The sequence below is a fragment of the Mugil cephalus genome, chromosome 15, assembly GCF_022458985.1.
Source record: "Mugil cephalus isolate CIBA_MC_2020 chromosome 15, CIBA_Mcephalus_1.1, whole genome shotgun sequence".
NCBI lineage: Eukaryota > Metazoa > Chordata > Actinopteri > Mugiliformes > Mugilidae > Mugil > Mugil cephalus.
Genome location: NC_061784.1, coordinates 11,012,828 through 11,037,766, shown reverse-complemented (window position 1 = coordinate 11,037,766; position 24,939 = coordinate 11,012,828). Strand labels below are relative to the sequence as shown.

Below are 24,939 nucleotides of genomic sequence, written 5' to 3'. Positions count from 1 at the left end.
ATGAAGCAAGATTTGGTACAAAAATAGTTTATTAAAAACAATTTCCTACGGTTGAAATATTGAAGATTTTATATCCATGTCTTTTGCCTTTTTTAACAAACCATAGAAACATCTGTCAATATTCAAACCACTAGGAGTTAAAAACGTTAAAGCAAAGGGCCTCTGTCGCTCGTTCCGAGTCAACTTGTTTGTCTGGGAAAAACAAACCACAGATTATTCACAACATTTACCAAGACACCTTTAGAATCGTCAGTGACACAAGCATATTTACAGAAATACTCTTCATTTCTTCACTTTGCCTCGGTGTAAAGTTATGTGAGCGCAAGAGGATGCGCTTGCAGAATCTGGGCTTCAGATTTGAACAACTTTCCACTGAATATAGTATCTCTTCAATGAAATGGACACTTGAAAACTGAGTTTATCAGTTCTTCGTTCAAACATTTCTAAAGGTTTGCGTTTTGTATCTCTAGGTGGCCAAAACCTGATTATGATTAAAAAAACAAAAAAAAACAAATGCAAGTCATACACAATTCAAATCATTATCCTTATCCTTCCTAACAGAGAAAGGACACCATCATCAACATAAAGCTTAACAAACAGGCCTGTTCACCTCAAAAATACAGAGAATGTTCAAAAATTAAACTTGGTATGTGAATTTTAAACTTGTGCACTTGTACTTCTACTTAATTTGGCAAGGGTGTGAAACTTGGGACCAGCAAAAACTAAAGTATTCACATCCTACCATTTCACTTGCACAAGCCTTTGATTATATCAGTTTGGAAAACATTGCAGCCAATTATCAAAATGATCATAAACTATGATGAAACTCTGTACACTCTCTGTACTCTGTAGAAAATACTCGCTTTGATATTTCTTTAGAGAGGTGGATCAACTGGATCTTTATTTGCGAGTCCTGTATAACCCCTTTACTCGGTTCACATCTTTTCCACAATTTTCCACCAATAGATTCTTACTGTTATGTGAATGTTGCATGTGCCAAATACATTTGATTTGCCTCTTTAGAAGTTTAGGTTCTTGGGTTTTGAGACCGCCTCCCATATTTTTGTTGTCCAGAAGCCATCCTGAAGTTTCCTTGTTCTGAAAATGTTGGCTAGCCCATTTTGGTCTGGAGAAGCTCAACGAGGAATTAATTTAGTGAGAACCTGCTGGGCCAATCAAGTCCTTTGGGCAGATTTTGTATCATGATGGAGAAGAATAACAGCGACATAGACATCCAAGGGCCGTGGAGGTGATTTTGTGGCTCTGCTTGGATGTTTCACCATCAAATTGAGTGCAGTGGTATTTATCGTCTCTGTATGGGTTAAAACACGGCTTATAATGATATGTTTACGAGACTCACTCTGATAAGAAATAAGTCTACGCCATGACTAAAGGCTATTACAGGCTAATATTTTTGTGACCCGGCAACAAAATGAACATCTTTGCGATCAAGTGACATCTGGATGAGTATAGCATGATCAAAATATGTGAAACAATCTTTACTGTGTAAAAACATTAGAATTAATCACAAGACCTGCAGACTGACCTTTTATCAGTAACTATCGAGTTAGAGATCTTTTAAAAATAATTTTAGGATCTAAGGAGTTCTATGTTTCAGGAGTCTCGGCGCTAGTGGAATACATCAACTAAAACATAAACATAAAACCAGGGAGTCATGAAGGAATATTTAAGGACACGGAGTATTGAACTATAGAAGTGTGGGTCACTTTTTAGTTACAGCACCAAGTGTCTGGTAGAGTGAAGACATTTGTGTCTTTATTCTACCTGATGTGGTTCAAAGGACGAAAAGTGAGGACATTGTGTGATAAAAGTACCGAAGCAAACAAGCCCAACGTTCACAGGGATGTGTTCCCCATCTTGTATATCTTATATATTTTGTTAAATCCCAAATATCTGCAATTCACTTGATTTGATTTTAAGGCCACTGTAGTCCTGTCCTGTTTCTTTTTGGCTGTAATGAGGAGTCAACATAAAAGACAAGATGACAAAGAAAAAAAATATATAATGGTGCGTCTATTATGACAGAGTTGCTTGAAACAATATTCAGTGTTTTGACATTTTGGCAAGTTTAAAAACTATTTTGTAAAAGGCTACATTTACAATGTTATGTGTTCCTGATGTCCACAGATGATGGCATGAAGTAAAAACTAATTTGTCATCGTGTCCTCCATCTGTAAAGTAATATGAAACTAGATACGGACAGATCTAAGGTAACATGCAAACATTGTTCATTCTCGCACCTTAAAGGGAAGGTTTAAAAAAAAATAAAAAATACAGTTAATTGCCAATATTGAACTACGGCCATTTTTCCAAACTGATTTTCAAGTGTTTTGAGATGTAAATGTGATTTTTATCATGGTCATGATTGGTACCAATGAAGCCAATATGTGTGGGAGATCAGTTTGTTTTCAATAAATGAACTACTGCCCAGAAACTGTCCAATACCAATGTACAAACTGCCACGAGCTGAGACAACTGGAAACTTTTTTTTTTTTTTTTCAGTGAACAGTCTATGATTCCGCTTTCTGTTCAGTTTCTGTTTGCTCACTTTGAGCTGAAGGTAAGGGCTCAGCGGGCTCAGGATCTCCTGTAGGAGTTTCCTCCGGTGGCGGAGCTTCAAGTTCAGATTCTGCGTCCTTATGAGAACTTTCCACAGCTGGTTCTTTACTGGTTTCCGCGGCAACAGCAGTCCCGGGTGGTTGCTCTAAACTGTTCGAGGTCCGAAATCTGTCCATGTTTTCCAGTTCGGCCAATCGGTCGTCCTTGTCCCACCGCGTGGTCCTCTCTCGCCGTTCTGACCGCCTCGGCCTGTCCCCCTTTCCTTCAGCTCCTCTGCCGCTCTCTCGACTCCCCCCTTCGCCTCTTCCCCTTTCTCCTCCCTCCCCCCTGCCTCGCTCCCTTTCCCCGTCGTCACCCCTCCCACGATCCCGGTCTCTATCGAGGCTGCTTCGCCTCTCTCTCCAGTCTCGTCTGTCTCTGTCTCTGTCTCGATCGCGGTCGCGGTCCCTGTCCCGATCTCTGTCTCTGTCCCATCCTCCTCCACGATGATTGCCTCCGTCTTCCTGCCATCCTCCGAGCCTTTCCCTTCCATCCATTTTGTCACCACCACCACCTCCTCCCCTTCCTCCATCGCCGAATGCACGCCTTCCACTCCCAAAGCCTCGGTCCCTCTCTCTATCCCTGTCTCGATCCCAGTCTCTGTCCCTCTCGGGCTCTCGGTCTCTGAATCCAGGCCGGTCCCCCCTGAATGGTCTGCTGTCCATTTCTTCTGGCCTCTCCAGGCCACGAGGAACCCCTGGTCTGATAAAAGGCGGAGGAGGACCTTGTGGGGGAGGAGGGCCGTGCCCATGAGGGAAAGGGGGTCTCACATTGTGTGGAGGGGGCATTCCAAAGGCCCCCTTGGACAGAGGGGGCTCGTGGGGCACCATCTGAGGGTGTGGTCCCCTGGGGATCATCTGTGGGGGCATTGGGGGAAGGTTGGGGTGAGGTGGTCTTGGACCGTGGGGTGGAGGGAAACGCTGCATGTGTGCGGGAGGGGGAGCGGGAGGACGCTGGAGTGGGATTATACCAGGCCGTGCACCAAGCAGACCTCCAGAACCCGGCTGGATATTTCCAGGATGCCCACCTGGAAGAGCACCGGGAGGTCCACCCGGAAGACCGCCTGGAGGTCCGCCGAGAGGACCGACCGGAAGCGAACCTGGAGGTCCACCTAGAGGGCCACCTGGAAGTCCACTTAGAGGTCCACCTGGAGGTAAACCTGGAGGACCGCCTACCTGGTTACCTGATGAGGAAACAAATACAACATAGTGTTAATTTGCTTCATATTTGTCCCAAAAGGAAACAGTCACTACGTCATTTGAAAAGCAAAACCACTCTGATTGAAGCTCGAGTGAAATACAAACTGACCCATAGGTCCCATTTGGTTGTTAAACATGTTGGGACCGTCGTCATCTCTATTGTTGCCCAGACCTGCTGGGTCCAAAGGCGGGTCCTCAACTCCACCTTTGGCAGCAGGTGGGGGACCTAAGGGCATGGCACCTGGAGGAGGAAAACCTGGGAGCAGAGGGGTAACAGAATTGAGTTAGATTCAGTTTCAGTATTAACACGCATCCATGGCAACATGTGAGTGATGAGATTTTTCTTGGTAAGGAAGAAAGAGTCTTAGTCCTTATGAAAGTTTCTTGCAAAATACCTACAGGGAAATTATTATATGAACAGCAGCAACATCATGGACACTGTTTAAGTCTGAATGGTAGATGGTGGTTGTAGGAATTCCTACCTGGAGGCATCTGCATAGGGTTAAAGCCAGGCCTGATGAAAGGAGGAGGGGGGACGCCTGGAGGGAAAGATGGCGGAGGCATGCCGATTGGACCGGGAAAGACAGGAGGCTGGAGAGAACCCACACCGACCATTGGCTGCTGCATTGGAGGAACCTGAGGACATTTACAATTTACAATTTATTGCAAGTTTATTGCAATTTTCACCAACAGCAATAAATCAATACATTTCTTATTCTAAAACCATCTTACAGCCGTTGTTTACCTGTGGGGGAGGAGCAGCCGAAGACACTACCGGCAGCACTTTAGCCTCCTCGAGCTGCTGCTGGTCTGAGCGGCCGTTGTGGGTGAGTTCCTCCGACTGTTCAAGTTTGCTCCTCGCTACACTCCACTCTGGAAAGACAACAATATCAATACAAACTTATGTTAATAAATGAGTAAAGCCAAAGCAATGTAAGAATTGCTTAATTCGGGATTCAGAAGAAAGAGGATATTATTCAGTTTGTAACTGGACTTCCCACAGGCCCTGCTTACACTTGGTATTAACAAGCATCCAAAAAGATCCAATCTACCCAAGACACACTGAGATTCAGTCACTCAAACCATCTTCTCCAGTTTAATTTGCAGATAAGGGACACATCAATGTATGGACACAGTCTCTAATGTAACTAATTTCTTATTCACCTTTAAACTATGATATACAGACGTTTATTCTAATTCAGCTTTTTCACAAGTGGTCACTAATGCCAGATGTGTTTTAACTCCCTTAGAGCTGAGCAGCTACGATCTGATCAGGACACATGTTAATGCCACGTGTGCGATTACATTTTATTTTTATTTGAGTGCACGCTCAAAGTTTTTTTGTGTTTTTTTTTACCTGGTGATAAGGTGTCTACATCCAGTATTCCTCCTTCTTTCAGCTCTTCCAACTGGTCCTCTCGCATTTTGGACCAAGGTATGTAGGTGACACCCAACTCTACGTCCCAGTACTGTTTGAACTCAGACTTTATGCCCTTGTTCAAAGCCCAAGCGATCTGGGGGTGGAAACAGAAGGCTGTTGAGTCTATTGGAAAACCACTGGTTTGTGTCGTGTAACCGTTTGTTTCCTACTTTACCTTGATGGTTTTCTGGTTTACTTTGTATGGTCCTCTACTGAGCTTCTGCAGGGCCCTGAAGGCATCTTGCCTGTGTATCATGACGATGTAAGCGCAGCCACGCGGAGGGATCATCTGAAGAAAGGAGGGAGACAAACGGACAAGTGAGGAAACACATTAAAGATTTCATTTCCGATCTGTGTCATGTCACGATGCACATGTAAAGCATCAGATATTAAGGTTGGTGTTATCCGTAAACACTTTTTAATCACCACTTTACATAGAAAACAAAACAAGCTTAAGTTACATGAAAAAAACAGGCAAATTTTCTATGTTGTGGAAAACAGTCACACACAAAAAATGTATAATTTAAATCTTAGGATGAAATAATCCAAATGCCAATGTGACAGGGTGAGGCCACAGCTGGATCAGTGTAACTGATGTCTGAGTTTACACTTACATTGATGGACTCTATCTGTCCAAATTCTTCTAGTATGCAGGCAACGTCTTGTTGTTGTGTCCTCTTGTCCAACTGGCCCACCCACAGAGTTGTACTGCAGACTGAAGAGGAGAGACAAAGGGTAATTCATATGAAGAGGAATTTAGAAACGACGTGCAATACATGAAATAAAGGGAAAGAGAAAATCTGAAAACACTGAGAATTGCAGCAGATTTCATTCTTGCAGGTTGATTTACTTATAAATATAACTATAGACGGATCGTGACTCACTGCTTAGTGTCTCGTTCTTAGGCGGTGGAAGGCCTTTCTGCCGCCGCTCCCTCTCCTTCTCTCTGTCTCTGCGCTCCTGCGAGCGGGAACGGGGCGAATGGTGGCGCCGGTCTCGGGAGCGCGAGCGGGACCGCCTGTGCCTGGACCGCCGCGTGCGGGAATTAGACCGCGACCTCCTCCGCTTTGGTGATCTTGGAGGTTACACAAACAGGACATCATTTAGAGCTCATTCAGAGGTTTGCGTTTGGAACCAAATACCGTATTTTCCGGACTATAGGCTGCTACTATTTTCCCACGCTTTGAACCATGCGGCTTATGCTTTTCTGTGGATTTTTTATTTTTTTTTGCGATAAATCCTTCACAAAACTGTCCGCATGCGAAAAGCATCATTTTCAGGCAGCTTTACCCTGGGATGACAGCGACACGGAGAGCAACACTGACATAGACACAGAAAAGGTATGTGACGAAGCTCTTCTGAGGCTGTTCAACCCCGACACTGAAGAAGACGACTTCAGTGGTTTCATCAATAACTTTTCTGTTTTGTTTGATCAGCACTTTTACTTTTATGTTACAGCCACCGTTTGGAAACTGATCAGTTCAGTTATGTTCAGTTAAACAATCTTATAGCCCGGTGCGGCTTATATATGTAAATTTCCATTTTTTTTTTTTTTTTTTTTTAAAAAAAAAACCTTTGTGGGTGCGGCTTATATTGAGGTGCGCTCTATAGTCCGGAAAATACGGTATCTCATTTTCAATGCTTACCTCGAGCCTGAGTGTGACCTTTGGCCATGTCTGCCGTCCCTCATGGATGAATGGTCCATATCCATTGAGATATCCTGAAATGATGTGGAGAAGAGATATTTTGTTGTAAAATATTACATGTACTCACAGTACGACTCCACAGACAGAATTAGATTAATTCAATCAACTTATATAAAAACATTCTTGTTGCATGCTACTACTTTACAGATTGTTTATGCTGCTGTCAAGTCTACCTGTTGTTGCTGGGCTGCACTGTGGGGAGGGTACATCCCTTGGAAGCCCTGAAGCCCAGTGGAACCAGGGAGGGGCTGTCCTGGTAGAGGATGCCCCATAGGAGGCATAGTTACTGGGAAGCTTTGCCCTGGCAATAAACCACAGGTCTGGAGCTGACCATTGGGAGGGACGGGAAGCTGAAAATGATAACTGCAAATGAGTACTGCGCACCTACAACACGGCTCCTCAAATCAAAACATCAGAAACAGATAATAACTAGAAGCAATAAATGCCTCAACGTGTGATGCAAAAAGTTGGTCTTTTTCAACAACAACAAAAAGATCGTAGCTCTGTTGTACCTGTTGTGAGTGGTCTTGTGACATGTTAGCCATCTGCAGTTTAAAGTGCTCCATGTGCTGTGGGAAGGCTGGAGGCTGCTGTATACTGTGATGATGAAAAACAAAACACAGTCAGCATCGCAGCTTTTATGTGATTTCTAAAATTCAATCAAAGTTTCCCTCTTCTTGGCATCACAGCCGTGCTGTGGCATATTTAATATACCAACGGCTTACAAGGAGGGCTGTGACGAGACTTCATCCTTCTTCGTTTCTTCTCCGATTTCCGGTTCGTCGTCATAGTCAAAGCGGTCCAGCAGTTTCTAGGGGACAGGCAAATGATGAATGTGATAACGCACAAATAATAAAACTTGTATTTGGCAGATGCAAATAATTTCTTTAAAAAATGGACCGTCACCTTGTCAAAAGCTGCTTTTTGTTGGGGAGTTTGCTGTGTAGGCTGGGAGGGGAGCAGAGGTTGCGAGGCGACCATGCCCAGGCCCGTGGGGACATTTTGGACGTGTGTTTGAACGTTGTGTAGAGAAGGCTGAGTGTTAGCCTCCGGCTGCACCGGCTGTTGCTGAAAGTTCTGCAGCATCTGCTGAAGCTGAAAAGTGAAACAAGAATCGATAGTAAAACCCCGGGACATGTAAAAAAACAATGACGACAACGCGAGGAAATGAATGAGGGTGAAGTGTGGATTGGTTCAAACGCACCTGCTGACCCTGGAAGAGCTGGGCCACAGCAGCGAAGGCGTCAGAGTTGTGCAGAGTAGCAGATGTCATGGTGGAGTTTGCCGTTGCCACAGTAACTGGCTCTTTGGCTGGAGGTGGAGATGAACCTGAGAGAGGAGACACAGCATGAACATGTGTGTGCAGATACGTTTAAATTCCAGCATTGTTTAGAGTTATTATCAAATATAATAGAAAGATTATCAATGTAAACACGGATTGATATTAGACTGTTTGGCTGCACAGTCACAAACGTTACCTGGCTCGTCAGCGCCTGCGTACGGGGCAGCACCGCTACCAGAGCCGGCCGCCATGTCCAAGAGGGGCTGAATAACCTCGATCTTGAACACCCCATTTTTCTGCCACAGGTTCAACACCCGCACGATCTTACTCTACAACGACAATAACGAAACACGTGAGGAAGGAAAAAAAAAAATGGTGCGTCATATTATAGATTAATGTCTCTCTGTGTTCTTACCCTGTCCTCTACGGGGCAAAGGCAGAGGTTCTCAAAGGTGCCTGTAATGTTTTTGGTGAACCTCGGACCAAACACGTCCTTGTCCGCTCCAAACTGGTGTCTGGACTGCCTCACGATGGAATCCACCACGTACAAGCCCGCTACCTTATACTCAGGCTTACACTGCAGAGAGGCAGAGGAGAAAATGAGTTTAGTTTGCTCATGTTTGGTGATGATAAGTATTTAACTAAACATTGGTGAGTTTGTCTCACCTTTTTGATGAACTTTTCCACAATCTGGACCACGTGTTTGTAGAGCTGAGAACGAGAGAAGCACGCGAGCGTGTCATCATCCAGACACGAGGAACACGGGCGAAATAAATACACAAGTAACTATCTGGTGGTAAATGTCTTACTTTCATGGCTTTGATGGCTGATTTGGTGATGGAGATCATCTTCGCCCGAGATATTGGGGGCTTGGAGTCCATCAACGAGAACAACTAGATCGGGGCACAGAGAAACGGCAACGCTGGAGTCATTTCAGAGGCACTGATAACCATCACACAAGACACACACATTTATAAGACGGGCTCAACAAATGGTGAAATTAAATCTGATATCCTAAACTCTTAACAAGCTGGCCTTGTTTTCCAAAACTGATCAATTACTTGAGCACTGAGCACTGCTTGTGGAGCGGTTCGTTACACTCTGAGAGGCCCGATGCGGCATTTGAGTGCGGCGGCATAATTTATCACTTTTAATTTCCTGCTGTAAATCCTTCACAAGTGCAGCAGAAGTGGCAAAATATGAACTCAGTTTCTCCGCAGGTCTGAGAAAGTTAGAACCAAAACATGCAAAATTCATGCCACGTAGACAAGATACAGACTTTTTTCACAAGGAATTTTTTTTTTTAAAGCAACAACTCCTCCTGTCCAGTGAGGCAAAATTACTGCTTTTGTCAACAGAGTCTTGTGGCCTTGAAGAGCGAACAAATCAATATATCGGCTCATGTCACTTGCTGGAGGCTGTGTGACGACACGGTAAAGCAGTGATAATATTCAAAATATATTGCATCCTCAAACCAATATTTCTTGAAGTGGTTAATATGTGTTTTGCAAGTCACAGGCTGACTTCTGTGTCAGCACCCTGCTTCAACAAACTGGAGGTGGGGCAAATACAATGGACACGTACAACCTCACTTCAAAGAAAAGATCCAATTCAAACACCCGAAAGGTTTTCTATTAGACTGAAGCCATGTGGTACACTTGGCTGGGTCGTAGTTTTCACTTCTTGTTCCAAAACTCTTCAGTGGTTTGGGTAATTTGCTCTTAACTATCATGCTGATTGGTATTTCCTTTTCTGTTAACCTCCTTCAGACGTCTCGTCAGGCCGCCTGCCACTTCCACCTGCAGCGCTTCACGGTCAGCGCTGTGCATTTCCTGTGGTAGTCCCATCCAGGTCCACCCCAAACATGCTGGACATCACTTGAGCCAAACAAATTTTTACAAACACTTGGGTTTTCACGTTCTTTAGCAAAGCACAGTCCTGCAGTTTTGTGCATAAGAGCAACCACGATTTAATTTTTTGATGCCGTCTGTGGATGCTGAGTTCGTGTACTCATTTGCGCTGCCTGAGTTGTAAAATAAGTGCTGCCCCTGCGCCAAGTCTGAAGTACTTGTCCATCTGCTTGTTATGGCTAGATGGTGCAATTATACAGCATTGTCCATGGGATCGTTTTAGCACAACCGATGCTTTTAGTGGTACAAGACTTTGTTCTCATGATTACAACGGTGACTGTGTTTCAAATCATTTTTACTTGATCACTGATCTTTCTGACGAAGATTTATTTCCCCATTTTCTATTATTTTGCACGTAGAGCCATGATGCACAAAAGACACGGCCTGTACACTCAAAACAGACAAGTTTTTGAAGACACTACACTTGGCAACTTCGAATGAACACAAATGTTTTCGCCAAGGGATGAATTAAGTGTTTCGCTATTATACTCTCTGTTGCAATATTGATCACATTGATTAAAGTGACTACTGCTGGATCTTATGTGCATATTAAAGCACAACACGATGCATTGTCTCGCATCCATTATTAACACCTCACTCCTCCAGCGATGTGTAAGACTGAAACAACTATTGAAACTTTCAAGATATGTCTCGATAACCATTTGAAACTGCTCAAAGCCCCGTGAAGTTATAAAGTTTGGGGGCTCTTTCGTCCACTCGCCGGTGAATGAACTATGCGGACTCAGCCCCTTGTTATACCAAAGGATTTTAAAATACCAGGAAGGAAGGACCAAGAGGAACGACCAGCACCAATGAGTCTTGACCTGTGTTGTGGTTGTGGTTGTGAATGAACAGTCCTAGCAGGCCTTACACCAGCGCAGCCTGACACATTCATCGCAAGTTGTGCACATTAATAAAGCGGCAGTGGGCGTTTAGTGTAACTGGCACAGCGACATAAACAACGGGACGTGCCAGTGTTGAATGTTTGCTCAAGGCTTCGCTAGTAGCATTGTTATCACTCTGAGTAACCCAAGGCTAACACAGCGGATGCTACTGAAACCACCGCAGCACTGCACATTAGCCTCGTTCGCTTTCTAGGCGGCGGGGGGGTTTAAACGCTATGCTATTGGTTTCAGGGGCATTAAATTTCACTGCAGGTGTACCAAACGCACGCTAGCTCGGTTAGGTATAGGGTGTCCAGCTAGCTAGCCGAGGAGCAGGCCCACAGGTCCGACCTCCTCCGGTGGTGCAGCAGCAGCAGCAGCACCACCATGACCAGCACCTCGCTGAGTTCACAGCCTCGGCTAGCCCCCCCTACTACCGCTTACCTCCTGGTTAAAGGCGTTGACGGCGTCCATGATTGCCAGACGCTCCGGGCCTTCCCCGTTATTCCCGATTCCCCGCACGCAGCGATGTTTATTCAAGGAAGGGTCCGCACAACATGTCCGCTCCCGGTAGCTAACGCCAGCTAGCCTCGCATTGGTAGCTTTCGGGTCGGCGGGCACAGCAAAGCATGATGGGATTCAATGTTGTCCTTCTAGGGTTTGTCCACTAGGTGGCGGAGTAGATTCAACTTTATTGTCATTACACATGTACAGATACAGAGCAACGAAACGCAGTCTAGCCAGAAGTGCAATAAACAGTAAGTGCATGTAGCATAAATGGAGTGGTATATAAGAAGTATGGTACAGGTTGTTTTTATATCGTATGGACAATATTTACAGGTGGAATCCTATGTACCGATGAGAAAATATATAAAGGCTGGTGAGCAAGATATACACAGTGATTGATTGAGGTACTATGAACATATTACACGGATGGATTTGTGCGTTAAATGTAAGTAGATTATAAACAGGAACTGTAACATCATTTACAGTAGAAGAAATGGCAGATGATAAAATATGCAACTTAAAATACAGATAAAGTGAGCATTAAACAGTACATAAATCATAAGCAGTAGCTACCTAATATTAATAAACTAGTGCAATATTCGGTGCACTAGTATTCCAAACATGTAAAATGCATCCTGGATTGTCCAGTGGGTCCTTTCAGACGGGGACCATTTTACTCGTTCATCTCAGTACACATTAGTTTGCTTTCTCACCGTGTCACCAACTTATAATGTGCATCTCACAGCAACAGCAACGAATGCTAAGGAATGCTACTGCAGGTACTTCATCCCAATTGCCATCAGGCTGTACAAGACCAGCCCAAGTTAACTCACACCCTAGACCTTTTTTTGTTTTTTTCCCCACAATAATCTGCTTTATTTTGCTCTGCCTTATCTTGCACAAACTACTATCTCACTGCCTACATGTTATAATCTTAGCAATTATATTATATTTTAATTCCCATTCCACCCTGTAAGCACAGAATGTCTTTATATTTCTCTTCTCATCTATATATTTTTTAGAGTGCTGTTATTTTTTGTATATTATTTTACTTATATATACTTTTACATTATTATTATTATTATTATTATTATAATAATAATAAAATTCAAATATGTTTTGACACTTAGCAAAAAGTGTAAATAACTTGTTCAGAGTTCCACCAAATAGGTGATTTGTCCCTCTAAAGATATGCAAATAATTATCTCACCAAAAATCAAGACAAATAGAAAATGTCCAAAGACGTTCTTATTTTCTCTCCCATTATTCATCTCACGAAATCTGATGTCCTTATATTTAAAACCGTATCAATACGGCAAGACCGAGCAGTGTCTTGTACGACTGACTGCATGTTCTTGCAATACCAAAATACTCCAACAGATGGTGCACTCATACCTTCGATCGTATGTGTGTTTGGTGTCTAGAAAGCATGGTCCAGCAGGCGAGTGGAACTGTATGTGTAGATGTTTTCCTCTCTCCTTCCAGGCATCCACACAATGAGTGAACAAAACAGGAGAGAGTACCACAACATCTTCATAAAATCCCAGAGAGCTGTATCAGCATCACTCTGACACAGACTAAAAAAGATTTCTAATTAGATTTTTTTTTTTTATTTATTTAATAGATTTCAATTAATAGTCACGTGCTTATTTAGTTGAGACGTTGCACGTTTATTGTAGGTATTAGAAACACGTGCAGATGAAGTCATATTAGGTCACATTATTATGAGCTGAAGTCACTTACGGGACAAGAAAAACCGAGCCTCAAACTGGTGGCCCTCCCTACAGGTGTCCTGTTTTGATTGATGAACTCCATCTTAATTAGGCCAGTGAACACCTCAGCCAGCGAGGCGGAAAATTACTCTTTGTCTGCAACTTTCTATTGTTTCCGAAACTCGACGCTCAGCAACGAGCACTTAAACACAAAACAGCTAAGCTGAACGATGGCCGGGTAAGGTGTCGAGGCTTAAATGTGATCATGTTTGCTACTAGAAATGTATCAATAAGTGATTGATCAGGAGTGTGGTGAACAGCGTGAACATTTTGCGTGCTTTACGCAAAATCCGTACTACATGGAAGTGGGCAGGAACCCAGACGAAATATTCCAAAAATACCAAAATGTTGACAGTACCTCTGCTCTCATGCCTGCTTTACGGCTATAAGTGTATTCTTTGTTCATACTCGTGTACCTCGCACCACGAAACGCACACAGCGGAACGGGGAGGTGGTACCGGGTGGAGTTGTCTCCCTTGTTCTCACATGCGCTCCGCCCGCCTGCGCTGATTGGATTGAAAAGTACCCCTTCTACTGCCACTGTGTGTGTTTTTTTTTATCCATCCTCGCGCTAAGAAACGCCCACCCACAGGACCGGGAAAGTCACTTCAAACTGGAAAACACGCTGCCTTCACACAGACTCTCATGTATGTTTGGAGACGCAGCGCGCATAGCGTACCTCTGGCTGAGGCACTGTTTTTTTTAAACCCTTATTAGTATTAGGACAGGTTGCGTCAGTGGCACCATTAACTATCCATCAGTGAGTCGGGCCTTTTTTTCTTATGTGTCATTTTAATCCAAGCTCGGAAACTGCTGAGTGCGGAACGGATGATTTGGGTGAACAGGTGGCGTCAGCTCCGGTCCTTTTAATTTGTAATTAGGGGCGAGACGCACACAGAGTGGTGTTAACGCACATTAGCGGGACGTTAAGCATTTAATACCTGCCTTTAAGGTGGGTGAGAGTCGAGCTGCGCTTCCTTTTGAAAGGAGACGCTGGACTTAGGGAGCTGTTATGCCAGTTTCGGACAACGACATGGTACTGGACAGCAGCCACGGGTTACCGGAGGGTAAAAACCCCAAAAGTGCCGGGAACGAAAACCTCCTCCTCCCGGCTTCTCTATGCAGTCCCGCAGCGGACATCCTCAAGAACTTTTATCACACCAAACGGGTCGGGAACTATCTGATCGGGAGGAAACTGGGAGAAGGGTCGTTCGCCAAAGTTAGAGAAGGTCTGCACGCGTCAACTGGAGAGAAGGTGAGAGATGAAATTTTATCATTTAAATTTGAGAGATGTATATTCTGAGTTTACGCGGACTGTTTAATGTGTAAAAATCACTTCAGGGCATGGCACGGTTTTAAATTTCATCTGTCAGCTGTCACTTCGCTCATGTTTGCTTGGCAACGCATTCTTTTCTGCTGCGCGTCCGTCAAGAAAACTATATAAATACACACACATATATATGTTTTAACAATTTAACATTTTCTCACGTGTCAGTCCCACTGCGCAATCAGTTCTTCTCTAGAGAAAGTGAGCAGCTTTGTTTGCCTTGGGAGCTTTTGTTAATGAGCTCATTTGGTACCACCAGCTGTTGAACCGCAGTATATGCACAGCAGGGCTGCTCTAGTGACAATATTTACTTATCGTGTGTGTGGAAGAGAGAAAGAATGACTGGAAATCGTTTTTCCCCTAACAAGGTGGGTAACTAGTTGTGCGCTCTGTGGCTTTTTCTGAACCTCTGCTTTGTTCGCTGCTGCTGCTGCTGCTGGTGGTGGTGGTGGTGAGCTCACCGTATCAGCGCGGTGGGCGCGCAGGACCCTGATAGGGACGGAGGGGGAAATTGGCCGGCCTATGAGAGCGCAGAGCTGCTACTTGCATATGAAATCACGTCGTTGATAAATGGGCTCCAGTCCTATTATGATTCCGTCAGCGCAGGGCTTTGATATAGGCAGCCATTGGGCACTGGTTGCCTTTGTCTCCTCGAGCGTTTTTGAGAAGCGGCCAAGATATTTGCATATTAGAAAAACATGTACCTCATTTTTTTTTTTTTTTTTTTTTTAATCCCGCGTCGTCCTGAAATGCCGTGCCCGACATGCCTGTGTGATATGAACAACGAGCATGTACATTTTCAGCCCACATGTCTGACTAGATGATAATACCCTCCCCTCTCTGTTGCCGTGTGGAAATGAAAAAAATGGGGGAAAAAAAAGCGCTCCCCTCCTTTCCCCCTTCCCTCACTGTCTTTGTTGAGGATGATGCAAACACTGGCAATCACACAACCCAGCTCTCTCATTCATTTGAATAAAGGAGTCCAACAGGGTCTGGGAGGGAGAGGAGGGCAGCGAGTTTATTCAAGCAAAAGGGTATTCAGGGGGAAAGGAAATACTGGCTCCTTTTTTTAGCATCACTAGAAAGTCAGTGTGGGTGCAAGGATGAGAGAGTGTTTAAGGGGGGTGTGGGGGCTCTCATAGTCCAGGGCATAGGGGAGGTCATGCCCATGTGTTTTCGGTGTCTGTAACCCACTTTCCCCTCCACCCACGTCTGCAAGGGGTGCCTGATAAACAACTCAATCCCCCACCCCAGAAGCCCCCCTGGCATGAGGCGCCCCTCCGCCCCTCCCCCCCATCTACACCCCACCCCTCCTCATATAGACTGGCCTACTGTAAATACGACGTCCCATCCCCCTCACACACACACACATACACACACACACACACACCCTTCGCCCCCATCTCTTATGCGTGCCGTAAACACAGGCCATCATTCATGCCGTGGCAGCACTCTCCGCATTCGGCCGGGTTTAATTAAAGCCCATAAAAAAAATAAATAAAAAAAAAAGGTGAATCAATTATCAAAGGACGAAAGTGAAAAACCAAAGACGCGCTGAAGGGCAGAAGAAAGAGACGTGGCGACCATCTCGGGCCCTCGCCATTTCTTTAATGGACGCGGTGATTAGTTTCATGGCTTGCCATGTCTGTGGACTCTCCTTGAGATGATTTGCTGTGCATGGCAGCCATGCTCTTGAACTCAAGTCTAGACGGTTTACAAGGAGACATGGGCAGAGGATGGACTAGAGTATGTTACTGAATGTAATTATCTACAAATGGATGTGTTTGTCATTGAACCAAAGGACATGTTCTCTGTTTTTTTTTTTTTATGAGGAGAGTGTAAGTTTCTTCTCCAGCGTGAGAATGACAAGCAGGGGAACACGAGATGAAGTGTTGGGGACGAGTAATTAAATGGTTCTCAGCTTGGCGGATCTGTTTTAGAACAATTCACAGCTCTAACTGATCCTGCCGTTGTGCAGGTTCTGCATTTGGCTTCTAATGTATGTTCAGCTGCAGCAGCTTTGAGGCAAATGGGGGGAATATTAACCGTCCATTTGGCCTCGGCACCTTCTCAATATATAGGGTAACATTTGTTTTTCCCCTAGTTTATGATGGTTCAGTAACCCCTGCAGCTCACACACACACACACACACACTTCCCCCTCTTCCAGCCTCGGGGCCCTATAGCGCCTGGGTTGCCCCACACTAGGGAGCAGCTGCGAGGGAGAGGTCGGTGTCAGTTGTACACCCCGCAATAGAGAGTATCTCATCACCTGTTACACTACAACTCCCTGAAATCCTTCCAAACACAGCAGCGCAAAGCTGTGGGTATTAGTTACACCATCACATGGCACAACGCTTCGGAGTCAAACTTCAGCTGCTGAGTCGGTGAACGACCTCACCCTCTTACACACTCCGCTCCCTCGTTTCTCCAGGTGGCGGTGAAGGTGATCGACAAGCGGAAGGCCAAGAAGGACTCGTACGTCACCAAGAACCTGCGGAGAGAGGGCCACATCCAGCAGATGATCCGCCATCCCAACATCACGCAGCTCCTGGACATCCTGGAGACGGAGAACAGCTACTACCTGGTGATGGAGCTGTGCCCCGGCGGGAACCTGATGAACCGCATCTACGACAAGAAGCGCCTGGACGAAAGGGAGACCCAGAAGTACATCCGGCAGTTGGTGCTGGCCGTCGAGCACCTGCACAGGGCCGGCGTTGTGCACAGGTAAAAGGAACAAAAACAAAAAACAAAAAAACGCAAATAAATTTTTCTTCCGCAGGAAAAAAAAAGTTGACAGGCCGGTCACACAAATACTCAAACGGCTTCTGTTTGTTTACGGGATACAGCTGAGTTTAAGCTCTTCGTGACAGACCGGATTCTGTTTTTGAAGTGTCGGTTAAGTCCACACATGTCCAGCCTTGTACGAATTATTATTAATCCACAAAAAAAATAAAAAAAATAAGTCTGCTCAATAAGTGCAAAATTATTTTAGAATTTCCTTTCTTTTAGTACAAATCCTGTTCATATTATAATAAAATGAAGAATACATACTGTGTTTCTGAATCAATTTTCAGATTCATAATTCTCATTCCTCTTCCTGGGAATATTCAGTGTATTGTTACTTTGAGCCTGGGAACTAAGTTTCTATCACGGCGAGATGGCAAATGCAGATAACTGTATAACAGGATTTCTGAGAGTATCAAAGGACACAATAGGCCGTGGAAATCAACCAGCATGACCCACATTAGGAGGGTTATGTGTGTAAGCGTCGGGGTTGTGGGGAGGTGAAGGTGGGGGGGGGTCTGATTCTCACTGACGTCTCCTTTGCATTGTATGGCAACGGCGGCGGCTCAGATAAGTTATCTGCGGTAAACGCTGACCGCGTCCCCTCTTTGTCTTACAGGGATCTGAAGATAGAAAACCTCCTGCTGGATGAGCAGGACAACATTAAGCTCATAGGTAACTACCTTTGCTTCCTTCAATTTCCTCTGAATAAAAGTCAGTACGGAAATTACGCGAGACCTGAAATGACTTTAATAAACCCAGAACCTCTTCTGCTCCTCAGATTTTGGGCTCAGTAACTGCGCTGGCATTTTGGGATACTCTGACCCTTTCAGCACCCAGTGTGGAAGTCCGGCCTACGCCGCCCCGGAGCTGCTCTCGAGGAAGAAGTACGGGCCAAAGGTGGACGTGTGGTCCATGTGAGTGTACCTTCCCTTTAAGAGGCTCAAACATGCAATAATTGCACGGATGCGATGAAATATAAACGTGCCTCTTTGTTCTTCCAGTGGCGTGAACATGTACGCGATGCTAACCGGGACGCTCCCGTTCACCGTGGAGCCCTTCAGCCTTCGAGCGCTGCACCAGAAGATGGTGGACAAGGAGATGAACCCCCTACCTCCCTCGCTCTCCACCGGTAAATACGCACATGTACAACTGCCATGCGTGTGTCTGTGTAGGTGCATTTAAAAAAAAAAAAAAAAAAAGGTGTTCCATGGTTGTGAAGAAAGCATGCGTGTTTTATCATTTTAAACTGACTTTTGAACGCCTTTCTATGTAAATTCCTGAGAGGTCCGCTGACTGCGGTTGTTGTTGGCACTGAAAAGGGCTAATTACCATTGGCGTCTATACTTTTCATCTGAGTCACGCTAAAACAAGAATAACAGGTGTGTCGCACGCTTCGCTGGAAGCTGTAACATTCACATCAGAGTCCCTCCCCCGCAGCGTGTCACAACAATACTAGTTCATAACATGCAAACTAAGGGGTGGCTTAACTGACTGGCTTTAAGTAGCTATGAATCGAGCCAAGGGCATAGATGCCATGTTAATATGCAAATGTACAAATCATAAATAACAAGGTGCTCCTTGGTTGGGAACAAAATGAGCGGCTCATAATTTCAAAATCCCTTTTAAATGCCATTCAGTGTAAATATAAACAGCAAAAGAAAAGTTGAAATGAAAAGCACAAGGCTAAAGATATTCTTGTGTTTTTTTAAAAAAAAAAAAAACTCTTCTGACAGCAAACGCTGCCTTTAGACATCTAATATAAAAAGAAGTTAACAACACGCTGAATTTACTGAGGCGTGTTGTTAACTTATTTGATCAGTGCTGTCATGCACCAGCACAGTCAGCGTTTCCTAGGAATATTCTCTGGGATTAAAAAGATATAAGCCCTAAGGTGGAAACAATACCGCTGCAGGATTCATGAAAAGGAGGTGTATTTATTTTGTCGAGTAGCTGCGGGTCATTTTCTAGCCAGAATTCCTGAGAAGGCAGGTCACGGTGGTTGTTGTTGGCATTGAAAGCACCAACAACTAATTGTCTCCTTTATCTGTCGCTGGAGTCACGCTAAGACAAGAAGAACAGGTGTGTGACACGCTTCGCTGGAAGCTGTGACATTCACACCGGACTACCCTCCTCCTCAGCGTGTCACAACAGTACGAGTTCGTAATATGCAAACTAAGGGGCGGCTTAAGCCACTTACATAAAGTACCTATAAATCTGAAGCTGAGAGCGTAGATGCAATCTTATCTGAGTTATGCAATATCGGAATGAGGGTCGGGGCAGGGCCGTGAATGAGGATGAGCGGGATGACAGCCAAGTATGTGGTTAGGAGCACTTTCACAAGATTACGGTGAAACTTGTAGAAACGCGCTTCAGTGTTCTTGAGTATTTCCAGTTTATGCAGTGGGTTGAGGGCGTGATGTTTATTCTACCCCTCTCTTGCCTCAGCCGCCATCTGTCTGCTGAAGAAGCTCCTCGAGCCCGACCCCAGCAAGCGGCCAAACATCCATCAGGTGATGGCCGACTCCTGGCTGCAACTGGCCAACAAGAACACGGGTGCACCGTACCTCAACAGGTAGAGAACCTTATTCTTTCGACTCGTGTTTTTGCGGAAACGGTGATCACTGTCACAATTTATTAACTTTCCCACTTTTTTTCCGTTTCAAGGATCCACATTGAAGAAATTAACCACACAGTGTTGCTGCACATGACGGAGAAGATGGACTACAAGCACAGCGAGGTGCTGAGCGCCGTCCTCACCAACCGCGCGTGCCACACGCTGGCCGTCTACTTCCTCCTCAACAAGAAAATGAAGAGACTCTCCAAAGAGTACAGGGTAAGGAGAGCCCAGTTAACATGAGCTCTTTTTCTTAAAATCAGATATAAATAGAAGGAAATACAAATAGACGACAGGTTTTAAAATTGTTGCCCGTCTGTGTTTCGCTCAGGAGATGCAGTTCCAGGAAAAGAAGAAAGCGGAGAAGCAGAAAAACGAATACTTCCAGACGCAGTGGAGGAAGCACGTCGATAAGCTCACCATCCCTCCGAAGCAGACGCCCGTCTACCTGGCTGTGAGCAAGGGGCCCAGCAAGGAGAAGAAAACCAAAACCGGTGAGGATTTTTTATATAGTCTATTTGGGGGCTTTGACAAATAAAACTAAAGATCTGGTACGTTTTGTTGTGAAAAGTGCCTCTGTATTTACTGTATCCATTTTATTCACCTTTATTCATACAGGGTAGGTTGACTGAGCATGCATGTTCTCATACAGCACCGACCTCACACATACGTAGTTACCAGTCATCCCTCCATCCATCCATCCCTCCATCCATCCCTTGTTTGTCTCTCCATCCACTCATCCTACCATCCACCCATCCATGTGAGAGGAAACATCAAGGACAACCCTCCAGTCCAGTCACAAATACTATTTTTCTTAATTAAATTTACCTGTTGACATGTACATTAAATCAAAGTAAAATCATAGTACAGAAGTAAGTATGTCTTTTTTTTTTTTTTTTTTGGAATTAAACCGAAAGTGTAAAGCAACATTCAGGTCTGCTCTCTTGGGCTGGGCGTTTTTCCATAAAACGTTTGTGAGTGCGCCATGTCACGCTCCTTAAAGGAGACTTTACTGGTGACAGACGAGCACCAAGGGCAAAGCTGAATCCTAAGCTCCTTTCACTCCGCGCATTTACTTCTAAGTGCTTAATGGGAAAGCCCACAGGCTGTTCATGTCAGGATGGCTCGTCTGAACAAGGTTAAAGCTGGAACTGAATGTTCTCGTGCACTGTCGCTTGATTGTTGCATTCTCCCGAATGATTATGTGTGTTGAGGGTCTTGACATGACAGAAAGAACTCAAACATACAGGCCAGGCTATGAGAGATTCTCAGTCTTCCATTCAGTTTTATCTGCAACAAATTTTTAATGATCACCGTCAAACCAAATGCAGTATTGAATTAATATTCGTAATGTCTTCCTCAGGTTTACTGCGAGCTATTACTGGTGGCCATCGTAATTCACCCTTGGCGCCACCCGGCACTGTTGCTTCGTCCTCCATGGAGTATCTGGAGATCCACCCTCTCTTCCCCAACACGCCGCAGCAACGGAGGCGCTTGGCCACTCTCCCGCCGGTGAACACGAGCCCAGAACACAACATCCCCGCCCCGCCGGCGCCGTCGCCGATCGGCATGCACTCCTTCGGCTCCCTGTCCAAGGCCGAGCAAATCGAAGACACCCCATCTTCACCCTGGTACAAGCTGACCAACGGGACCCTGTCCCCGCCCCGCCACGTCTCCGCCTTCCAACCGGACTCCTCTTACTTGAAAAAGGCCACGATCCCCAGCCCCCCCGTCCTCATCGTCAACCCGCAGCCCAAGAAGAGCCTCTCGTCCGACTGGTGCGGCTCCTCCGACACCAGCGGCAGCCCCCCCAGCACCATAGGGAGCCCCCCGGGCAGCTCCGCTTTCAGCCCCCCGAAGTCCGCCTTCAGCCCGCTCAACCCCACCTCGGCGTTCAGCCCCCCTTCCAACAACAGCAGCAGCAGCGACCCCGAGAGCCCGACCCACCGCAGCAAGTTCCCCTACATGGGAATCGGACAGATCCTGAAGAAGAAGGTCCAGCTGCAGCCGTTTACATTTCGGCCAGAGCAAGTCGTGGAAGAAGTGGTGTCCCCGCCTCCGTACCCCATGCAGACGCTCCTCTGTGCTTCAGGTGCGCTAAAGACCCTCTGCTGAGGCATACAAGGACGAAAAAAAGGAAAAAAAAAGAAAAAGAAAATGAAAGACAGAATGAACTCAAGGACCCTCTCAACTTTTTTTTAAGTTGGAGAGGTCTTCCCAGAGCGGCCTTTTGAACTGTGAACTGTCCCTTTATTGCAACTGAGCCACTTTTCGTGCTGGACTTGAGTATTAAAAAAAAAAAAAATAAAAAATAGAAAGAAAAGTGATGAGAACAAAGTTTCTCCGTCTCTTGTTGCCACCCTTATTATGAAAGAAGAAGTGGTGACACAGAGATGATGAGATCTGAAGCGAATCCCTGGGCAATGACAGAACTCCGCAGTGTCCTAGATACAGAGTGGACATGGGACGTAATGTAAAATGGGCTTTGCCAACAAATGTACACACACACACACAATACTGTATTATAGAGCAAGTTAGAGACACTCTCTTATGTAATATTGGTGTAACTGGTTACTAATTGAACCGCAAACTGATTCACACCAGCTAACGGACCCCAACTCTTCCCCTAACCCTGATTACATGTGTAAGTGTTTTGTCTCTGTTAAAAAACAAAAAAAACAAACAAACGAACAAAAAAAAAAACTCCGATAGCCACCGACTTCCAGACAGCAGGCACTGTATCCTAAATGCTGTCTAGACGAAGAAGCTCACTGCACTATTCTTGAAAACCAAAACCTATAGTAACAGTGTTTACCATCTTTTACCTCACTGCATTATTCATACGTTAAATGTGTAACAGCAGTCGCCACGTGGACTGCGCCACAGCGTTGCAGTGTCTTGGTGTTGCCATTAGAGTCAATTCACTGAAGCAGACGTAGGTACCAAGAGTAGGATCATATTCACTTTTTTATAGAAGTCTCGTACACGATCACTCTGCACTGACGACTCACAGTTCTAACTTTTTATACACAAGTCTTATCTTTGACACCAACAGGGACCGTAAAGGTCTTGACTACAACTTCCTCACTGCAGAATACACTGTTCATAGTTGCTTAAAAAAAAAAAAAAAGAAAGAAAAAAATAGCGCATCGAAAGCCTTATAAAACTGATTAACCTCGCCCAAGGCTGAGGGTATGAAAGTGGAGAGAGAGTCGCTACTAGGATCCATAAAAAATAATTCACTTCCTTTTGTCTTAATGCTGTAGTTTGTGCAATAGTCTTAAGTGTTAACCGCAATGATGAGTATTTGCCAAGAGCTCTCAGAGTGATGTGAAAATCGTTCCTGTAAATAGCAACAAAAGTACCACTCCCGTGTTCCCGTCGCGTGCGCTGCTCCGTACAAAAAACGAAATTCTGCAATGTTTGTTGAACTGACATTTTCACATAATTAGGTGACTTTATTAAGGGAAAAAAGAAAAAAAGAAAAAAAAAAAGGCTTCCACCGGCACACGAGGCTTCTCACTGTTGAAACACTGTAGAATCTCTTCCTGTTCAAGTGAAAAGCTGCATGATCCGACGTGTACTGTCGAGATTCGGAAGTACGTCTTTGTAACTGTTTTTTCCAGTTGATACTGAGATTGACGCGGACTCGGGGGATCTTTTGTAAGATTTTGTAACGGATGGTTTTGTTTTGAGTGTCAAGAGATTTCTATGCTGTATAAAGTATTTTAAATATTTATACCGAATCCTTAATGTGTCTGTCTGGTCTTTCAAATTGCACCTGTCTGGCTCAATCTGCCTGCACATCTCGTACTTTGCGCACACGTGGCGACACACAACTGAGTGCAAGTGCATTCAATAAATACTATTAAATTATAGTAATTAGGCATCATAAGCCACATAATTCAACATGCACATCCATGTTCGTTTTAATCTGCACAAAGCTTGTGGTCTATAATTTATCACTCAAGTTCTTAGTTCTTCGAGGGTTTAGTGAAGATTGGCCCCTTTGCTATGGGAGGATATGTGTCACTTTACAACCTCAATATGCCACTTGTCTCACATGCCACACATTTCCCATGGGACACCTGTGGCGGGTATATAAAAAAAAAAAAACAGTCCCTTGCAACAGCTGAAGTATCCTTAGGATTTGTACGCGCCACGACCCCTCCTTCCCCACTAACAACACACCGCAGACACTAATCTACTCAGCTGTGGGTCCCCATAATAAACCTCTTCGGGCGACACTGGCCCGTCGAGACAAAGAAGGGGGATCACCAGACAAACACGCAGACGCACGGGGGCGGACGACACAAACAGGGGATGTCCGATTAATCGGCGCGGCTAAGCTGATAAAAAACGGAGGGGGCGAGAGCGGCCCTAAAATGCATTAAAGCCCAGAGCCTTTTGTTTATCAAAGATACGCGGACATTTACCCCAAAATCCCCGGGCGGTCTGGTGAGGCAAACAGGCGGCGGTCATGAATACTGTGGCTTAACCCACGCCGACAGGGAATCACGGATAGGTAACGCCGGTGTTCAGCATGGGGGCACCTGTGGAAGTTCAATTACAGGTAGATTCAATGCTACCAAACCGGTTCCACTTGTGGTTACCGGTGACTGATAGTGATCAGGAGGAGTGATTTTTTTTTTCCGTGTTTTTTTATTTGGCTTAAAATAATTAGTTGAACACAACTAATACATTTGGGGGATTATAAAGGGCATTATAAGTCATTTTAAACATGTTTTTATAGGTTAAACATCTTATTAAATAGCTGACAGACTCAGAGCAGTGGTACGTTATTAATCTGAGTGCAGTCTTAGCTTTAATACAAGAAATCCATACTGATGAGATAAAGGAGGAGCGGAGCTTTTTCAATCACACAGATTAATTTAAAATTAATCCGTGTG

The 24,939-nt window shown here is 44.9% G+C and overlaps 2 protein-coding genes across 2 annotated transcripts; one reads left to right on the top strand and one right to left on the bottom strand.

Moving 5' to 3' along the window:
* Nucleotides 1–11: 11 nt before the first annotated feature.
* On the bottom strand, nt 12–11,649 carry scaf4a (SR-related CTD-associated factor 4a). The gene is made up of 19 exons (XM_047606440.1): nt 11,465–11,649; nt 9,036–9,119; nt 8,893–8,937; nt 8,642–8,803; nt 8,423–8,555; nt 8,149–8,273; nt 7,851–8,039; nt 7,670–7,755; nt 7,457–7,541; nt 7,118–7,294; nt 6,885–6,958; nt 6,123–6,313; nt 5,853–5,953; nt 5,414–5,527; nt 5,176–5,332; nt 4,564–4,691; nt 4,301–4,454; nt 3,928–4,074; nt 12–3,802 (listed from the first exon to the last, which is right to left on the bottom strand). The coding sequence occupies exons 1-19, from the start codon at nt 11,492–11,494 to the stop codon at nt 2,532–2,534; spliced, it is 3,453 nt and encodes a 1,150-aa protein (XP_047462396.1). The 5' UTR covers nt 11,495–11,649; the 3' UTR covers nt 12–2,531.
* A 1,956-nt stretch (nt 11,650–13,605) lies between these two features.
* On the top strand, nt 13,606–23,775 carry hunk (hormonally up-regulated Neu-associated kinase). The gene is made up of 9 exons (XM_047606442.1): nt 13,606–14,554; nt 17,060–17,352; nt 18,032–18,087; nt 18,194–18,329; nt 18,417–18,544; nt 19,861–19,987; nt 20,080–20,248; nt 20,361–20,523; nt 21,393–23,775. Exons 1-9 carry the CDS (start codon nt 14,312–14,314, stop codon nt 22,142–22,144), a joined length of 2,067 nt encoding a protein of 688 aa, XP_047462398.1. The 5' UTR covers nt 13,606–14,311; the 3' UTR covers nt 22,145–23,775.
* The last annotated feature ends 1,164 nt before the right edge of the window (nt 23,776–24,939 follow it).

Bases quoted from the DNA above. Each gene is read 5' to 3' on its own strand.
- scaf4a (XM_047606440.1), bottom strand. From the start codon at position 11,494: ATGGACGCCGTCAACGCCTTTAACCAGGAG. The intron at 7,756-7,850 runs GTGACGGTCCAT...CCTGTCCCCTAG, and splicing joins AAAAAGCAGCTTTTGACAAG to AAACTGCTGGACCGCTTTGA. The intron at 5,333-5,413 runs GTAAAGTAGGAA...TTCCACCCCCAG, and splicing joins TAAACCAGAAAACCATCAAG to ATCGCTTGGGCTTTGAACAA.
- hunk (XM_047606442.1), top strand. From the start codon at position 14,312: ATGCCAGTTTCGGACAACGACATGGTACTGGACAGCAGCCACGGGTTA. The intron at 17,353-18,031 runs GTAAAAGGAACA...TTTGTCTTACAG, and splicing joins AGGGCCGGCGTTGTGCACAG to GGATCTGAAGATAGAAAACC. The intron at 18,330-18,416 runs GTGAGTGTACCT...TTGTTCTTCCAG, and splicing joins AAGGTGGACGTGTGGTCCAT to TGGCGTGAACATGTACGCGA.